A 7,129-nucleotide genomic window follows, 5' to 3' on the forward strand; every position below is an offset into this window, starting at 1 on the left:
TTTATTTTTACTCTCATGCGTATGATGATAGTATTCTCCGGAGGTGAAGGGGAGAGGCGGCCTCTTGCTCTGGTGGACCCCGTCTCTCGGGAGTCGCTGATAAACATTGTCCACCCATTTCGGAGGGACGGGCTGGGGTGGGCGGTGCGGTGCCTCGGTAGGATGGGCAGGTGGCGGCTCCCAGCGCGCAAAAGAGAAAATCTCCACTTTCAGTCATACCCAGCAACCCCTCCAGGCTCTGCCTCCAATCCCTCTCACTTGGAGTGATGGGGCACCTGGGCTGCATCTCTGGTGAAGTGTAGAGCAGTAGAGAGGCCCGGTGGCCAGCCCAGCGGCCCTCCTCAAATTCCAAAAAGCCGATGAGTTGGACGGGTTTCAGGGAGCAGAGGAGTTTAGAAGGATAGGAGATATGGGGTTGGTGGGGAGGAGCCTCGCCAGTTGGAAAGGGTCATGGAGCCCCTCATAAAGTGACCTTTGACAAGACTTGGAAGGCCCTACTTGAGGCTGGGGGTCTGATGGGGGTCCGACCCACACATTTGGTCTGTGGGTCCAGGGCCAGGTGCCAGTCACCCTGAGTGACCGAATAGGGGTCTCTTGGCAAAGATAACTATGGTATTATAGTCCGTGTGTGTGTGTGTGTGTGTGTGTGTGTGTGTGTCTGTGTCTGTGTCTGTGTCTGTGTCTGAGAGAGATTTAAAAAATATTTCTGAGTCCAGCCTGGTTTGGTGTTAGAAATCAGGCCTGGAGGCCAACATTGGCTTCCAACAATCTAGTTTTGGGATAGAAAATTAGAAGGTGTCTGGATTAAGTTGCTGGCAGGTGGAAGCTCTCCTCCTACCCACCTGCAAGGGTCCCAGTACTGGAGACAGGCAGAGACCTTTGGAGTATGGTGGTTAGAGGGTTGTTTTTGGTACTGTTGATGTGTTTGTTAAAGAAATTGATATTATCCTGACTTGTTCACTAGGGATGCAAGTATTTCTCAGATCTAAAGAGGTGAGTGGGGAATCTGGGTGGCGAAAAGTCTCCCCTCACCTTGTGAAGGCCCTCAGCTTTCAGTCTAGGACTCATTTCCCTCCAGCTCAATCCCCAGTCTCCCAGCTTAGTAAATTCAGTGGTTACTGGGAGCCTCAGGATGTTTCTTTGACAAGCCCAAATGTCCCAGGTTTCCCAGATCCCCATTTTGGTCCCACTGCCAGCAACCCTAGCAGGTGGCTGGGTGAGCAAGTTTAGACAGAGAGCCAGCCTGGAGCTGGGGGGGGGGGAATGGGGTTCCTCCTCACACTTTGGCTATCATCCCCTTTTTCTGGTCCCAGGAGGTATTGGGGGTTGGGAGGGGCTAGACTATCATCTGGTTGCATCTTTTATGGTTCCTCATCGCCCTTCATTCGGAAATGAAATGCCTTTGATCTTTTTCTCAGGTTGTAAACGGAATTGCCCGTCATTAAATATCCGGGGCCCCATCTGCTTGGTCTCCTAGCATTTTTCTTTACAGCTGTTTCTCTTTTTACCATTGAATTTTTCCAAAAGGACTTTTATGACACCCCCTTCACACCCAGCCACCTCTCTCTCTTCCCTTTGCTGAGAGGCGCCTTGGAAAATATCTAGATATTCGTTTGATCGCAAACTAAAGGCTTCGAGAGGCGCGGAGTTGCCGATTGGGGTTTTGTTTTTCTTAAAAAAAAAAAAAAAAAAGTAAAAGTCCTGGGGGGAGGGGAGGGGCGCGAGGGCACCCAGAAGGGCCTGGTTCTGACTACACCGCCCCTCCGCAGCCTCAGGATGACCCTTCCTCCTTTTGTGCTTAGCTAATGTTTACATCTCATAATTCATGCGCCGCGGAGAGTTGCGCAGCGGCCCAGAGGTTCGCGTCCCCTTCTCGGGACCGGCTGCTTCTATCTCTAATAGAAGAGAAAGAGGGTTGAAAACATCGTGATCCCAAGAATGGACCCGCAGTGCCTTTTCCTGCTCCCAGAGCTCAAAACTAGAACAAAACGAAATAAAATCAAAGCACTCAAACCACATCCCAAACGAAGAACGCTCGGAAAGTAGGAGGACTGGAAAATTTCTGGGCCAAGAAGATCTATCTGTCTTCTGTATATACCCTGTAGATCCGAATTTGTGTAAGGAATTTTGTGGTCACAAATTCGTATCTAGGGGAATATGTAGTTGACATAAACACTCCGCTCATTTTTTTCCTCGAAGAAAAAAAAATTTTTTTCTAAATGAGGACCATCCAGTGACTGACCACACGAAGACTCCTTCCTTTTTCTTTCTTCCTCTTTCTTTTCCTCCCTCAACTGGTTAGAGAAGAAGGAATCATCTACCCGAAATCTTCCCATGCCTGCCCTTGGCAGCCTTGGTCTCTTTTCACTTCTCTTAAAAGGTTAATGTTGTTGCTGATGATTTTTATTTTATTATCTCCCTCCAACCCACCTATTCCCTATTTGGGGCTCAGGGAGACTTCACCGAAAATCCGGTAAAAATGACGGTTGTCTTCAGCGTGTCCAAGCAAAGGAAATTCGCTTTTCAAACGGATGCCGAGGTCGCCTTTCCGTTTGGGTTCAGAACAAGATGCCCTGGAAATATGCGATTATCAAGGGGTGTTACTGTGTGGGGGTCGCCCGTCCATCCTATTCCCCAGCATCACAAGGATGTGAGATTTCTGCCCGCTCAGGAGGCAGCTGCATTAGCGGCAATTAGAACGACCTGATGCCGTGGTTAGCGTTACTCCAGCGGTTCTGGAATTAGCAAACTGCTATTCAATGTGCTCTCAAAAGTTGGAGGTTTTTCACTCCAGCGCTCATGTTCAGTGTGGGGAACCAAGTCGTTTCTTCTGGCTTGGGCCGCGTGGGGTAAGGGGAGGAGTGGATAGGCGAGGGGAACAGACGGACTGACTGACACAGTCAAACTAATAGCGCAGCTAAATGCGATTTGGAAGGCGAGGTCTCCCCGAATTAGTGCATGAATTTCCTATCGATCCGCCCGCGGTTCCATTCATCTCTGACAAGTCCCTCTGTGCACCCGCCTGCTTGCTCCAACGCCTCCTCTCTCACTCCCTACCCCTCCCCGTTCGGCTGCAGAGAAAAGCCCCACGCTTAGTGCCTCTCCCCCGTGTGGGTTCCCCTCTCCAGGCAGAGCCCCTAGTCTACCTCTCACTTAACTCCCTGCACAGACGCCGGGTGCAGTGTCTCCCTTCCGTCGTGAGGAGGGCCTGGGGGCCTAAGGAAGGCAGGGAATGCCCGGCGGAGGGGAGACAGGACAGGAGGGGTCACATCCGGAGCCCCAACCTCTGAGGGGATCCAGGGATGGCGCTCTGCCCAGCGCCCCAACAGGCCCTGGGGTGGCAACCTGCTTGGTCGCTATCCCTCTCTCTCACTCCCTCCCTTTTCCCCCGAACCGGGAAAGCCAGGCGTGGAGGCGGTCGCCCCGCAGGAGCCCTATGTAAATCCTGGTGCTGGGTGGGTGGGGAGGGGGAAGAGAAGGGGAAATAAACCTCTTTGGCTGGAGTAGGGTCCGGGTGAGCAGATTTCCTTATCCGGGAATCGCAGGCGGGGCGGCCATTGGCTCCAAAGATCACGTGGGCCCCTAACTTTGTTCACTTGACAGTAAGTAGGAGGGCTTTCGGAAACAGGAAAACGAGTCAGGGGTCGGAATAAATTTTAGTATATTTTGTGGGCAATTCCCAGAAATTAATGGCTATGAGTTCTTTTTTGATCAACTCAAACTATGTCGACCCCAAGTTCCCTCCGTGCGAGGAATATTCACAGAGCGATTACCTACCCAGCGACCACTCGCCGGGGTACTACGCTGGCGGCCAGAGGCGAGAGAGCAGCTTCCAGCCGGAGGCGGGTTTCGGGCGGCGCGCGGCGTGCACCGTGCAGCGTTACGCGGCCTGTCGGGACCCTGGGCCCCCGCCGCATCCGCCACCGCCCCCGCCGCCCCCGCCACCGCCCGGCCTGTCCCCTCGGGCTCCTGCACCGCCGCCCTCCGGGGCCCTCCTCCCAGAGCCCGGCCAGCGCTGCGAGGCGGTCAGCAGCAGCCCCCCGCCGCCTCCCTGCGCTCAGAACCCCCTGCACCCCAGCCCGTCCCACTCCGCGTGCAAAGAACCCGTCGTCTACCCCTGGATGCGCAAAGTTCACGTGAGCACGGGTGAGTGCGTGGGCACCCTTTCCCCCTCCCACCCCAACGCTTTTACACCAAAGGGACCTCGGAGGCATGGGGCGGGGGTTGGGGGGAGAGCCAATTGTCCCCGCTATAAACTCGCCATTGCCGGAGATTTACGGTCGCCTGTTTTCAGAGTCACATAATTACATCCCCCATAAATTTTTATGGCCGGGTGGGCCCCGCGCCTTTGAAGTCGGTTCCCCATCCTCTTTGCCATTCCCACCAGCGACTTTTTCACCAGGGAGATGCAGTCTCAGTGAAGTTGGAAATTGAGGAGGGGTGTAGAGGTAGGGGAGGAGAAGGGGGAGGAGGTAATCTGTATTTAAGCGGAGAGTTGAGTCAACTCCCAGTATTTATTTTTTCCTTTCTTTCCTCTAGTCTGGCTTCTTGGCTTGAGAAGTGGGCAAAAGTTTTTACTGGGGGCAGGCACTGTTTGGAATCTGAGCAGAGAGGGTGGGAACTAACAGAAGAAAGCCCTAGTGAAGCCCTCCTCCCTTTTTCACCCCTCATTCTCCCATCCCAGGCTCCAAGCCAAGTGGAGGGAGAGAGGAGGGATTGAAACCTCCTGAAGATTCTCCCCCCTCCCCACCCCAGACACCCAAACAACAACGTCGAGACCACACAACCCTCCAAAACTTAGAAATCTTTTTCTCTTCCTGGGGTCCCGCTTTCTCTTTCGTCCCCACCCTCTCCGGAGGAAGAAGAGGTGGTGGGAGAGGGAGGGAGGGAGGGAGACACTGTGTTAGCTGGAAGAAAGGGCTCTCCCTCCTCCCTTTCGGGGCAATAAAACTTTCTCTTTCTCCCTGTCTCTGTGTGTGTCCAGTAAACCCCAATTACGCCGGCGGGGAGCCCAAGCGCTCTCGGACCGCCTACACTCGCCAGCAGGTCTTGGAGCTGGAGAAGGAATTTCACTACAACCGCTACCTGACGCGGCGCCGGAGGGTGGAGATCGCCCACGCGCTCTGCCTTTCTGAGCGCCAGATCAAGATTTGGTTCCAGAACCGGCGCATGAAGTGGAAAAAAGACCACAAGTTGCCCAACACCAAGATCCGCTCGGGTGGCACCTCAGGCCCAGCCGGAGGGCCCCCTGGCCGGCCCAACGGAGGCCCCCCTGCGCTCTAGTGCCCCCCGCATGGGAGCCGCGAACCTCGGGGCGGGGGTGGGTTCCGTGCGCGGGGAGGGGGTTTGTGGGGAGATGCGGGAGGGGACCCTAGGGCCTGGGCCCGGAAAAGCCTACCTGCCCTCCCCCCACTTTGTCTATTTACACGAATAAATGCAGAGGAGGGGGGAGGGGAAGCTTTATTTATAGAAATGACAATAGGGAGCCGGACAAGGCCCCCCAGAAGCAAGGTTCAAGTCTCTGGCTTTCTTCCTTAAAAAAAAAAAAAGAAGAAGAAGAAGGAAGAAAGAAAAAGAAAGAGAAATAGGAGGAGGCTGCACTCCTCGTTTTCAGCTTTGGCGAAGATGGATCCACGTTTCATCTTTAATCACGCCAGGCCCAGGCCCATCTGTCTTGTTTACTCTGCCGAGGAGAGGACGGGCCTCGGTGGCGACCATTACCTCGACACCCGGCTAACAAATGAGGCCCGGCTCGGCCGCCACCGCCTCCGCTGCTGCCGCCGCTGCTGGAAGACAGCCTGGATTTTCTTTCTTTGTCCCCCATTCCTGACACCCAGCGAAAGCACCCTCTGACTGCCAGATAGCGCAGTGTTTTGGCCACGGTAACACACGCACACAACCTCCCTCCCACTCCGTGCCCTCTCAGGGGGACGCTGACCGCTCACCCCTTGCACGCGGGGCTGGGGAAGGGGCAGCAGGAAGGGGGCAAGCTGAGGCGGGGGGCGGCCTTGGCTTCGCAGGAGCAGGGCAGGGCAGGGCAACTGAGTCTGAGAGAAAGAAAGAGAGAGACCTAGAGAACAAGGGGGCCTTCCTCTGGAAGGTCAAGCCATTCCTGGCGGGCTGACGGGGCAGTTGAGTTCTGGGAGCTGGGCACAACCCTCTTGCCAGTCTGGAGTTGTACAGGGGAGGAGGCCTTTTCTCCTAGACAGGAAATGAATGTGAAACTAGGAAATAAAATGTGCTCTTCCCATCTGGGAGATGATGTTACAGAGACCTCTCCCATAGTTTATCGTTGTTGCATTGATGATTATTATTATTATTATTATATTATTATTAATTATTATTATTATTATTTTATGTGATGTGCTTCCTCTCTCCTATTCTTTCTGACATTCCAAACCAGGCCCCTTCCTAGTTCTGGGGCCATGTGAGTCTAGAACCCTTCGTTGGTGTGAAAATGTGTGTCCTGTACAGAGTGACAATAGAAATAAATGTTTGGTTTCTTGTGACCAGCACGGCGTGTTTTTGTTGAAACCTTGTTGTAACGATGCAGATGAATGCCACCCAGCATATATTTTTAAGCACCCCAGCCCATTCGGCCTCACATTGTATGTGGTTGAGGAATTTTTTCAAAGGGTCCAATGGGAATTTCTATCTCAGAGGACTCCAAATCGTGGTAGCTGGTTGGTTTTCCTTTTTGGGTAGATGTGCTTTGTTTGGGGCTTTTAATTTTTTCCCTGTAGTCCAAAAATGCACTGAGAGGACTGGGAGGGCTGATTCCAATCCCTAATGGGGGGGAAATGTTTCATTGTAGGACACAAGAGGCTTAAGTATGGCAAAGGCTTTCATATTGTGATTTATTTGTCATAAGCAAATAAAATGCGGTTAAGCCGTCTCCTTCTAGACAGACGGCTCTTTGCTTATTAAAGTTCCGAGAGAGGATTCTGCGTGGCCAGCCTCTTTCCTCCCGTGTAAGAAGGTATCGCTTTCCTCTGAGGTGTTTAAGGTTTTAATGAGTCTAATTTTTTGCACAGATGTTTCTGGGTGTTTGCAGGTTTTCAGAGTATTTTTATATTACAAAGGAGCTAGCCGGTGCCATAGCTCAAACTCTGACAAGCAAATAGATAAT

General features: G+C 53.0%; 1 protein-coding gene across 1 annotated transcript; it reads left to right on the forward strand.

Annotated features, from left to right (window-relative positions):
• The first annotated feature begins 3,479 nt into the window (after positions 1-3,479).
• HOXB4 (homeobox B4) lies at positions 3,480-6,510 on the forward strand. The gene is made up of 2 exons (XM_031468259.2): positions 3,480-4,146; positions 4,985-6,510. The coding sequence occupies exons 1-2, from the start codon at positions 3,690-3,692 to the stop codon at positions 5,281-5,283; spliced, it is 756 nt and encodes a 251-aa protein (XP_031324119.2). The 5' UTR covers positions 3,480-3,689; the 3' UTR covers positions 5,284-6,510.
• The last annotated feature ends 619 nt before the right edge of the window (positions 6,511-7,129 follow it).

This window comes from Camelus dromedarius, chromosome 16 (assembly GCF_036321535.1).
Source record: "Camelus dromedarius isolate mCamDro1 chromosome 16, mCamDro1.pat, whole genome shotgun sequence".
Classification (NCBI taxonomy): domain Eukaryota; kingdom Metazoa; phylum Chordata; class Mammalia; order Artiodactyla; family Camelidae; genus Camelus; species Camelus dromedarius.

Coding starts and splice junctions, on each gene's coding strand:
- HOXB4 (XM_031468259.2), top strand. CDS start 3,690: ATGGCTATGAGTTCTTTTTTGATCAACTCAAACTATGTCGACCCCAAG. Junction 4,147..4,984: donor CAAAGTTCACGTGAGCACGG/GTGAGTGCGTGG, acceptor GTGTGTGTCCAG/TAAACCCCAATTACGCCGGC.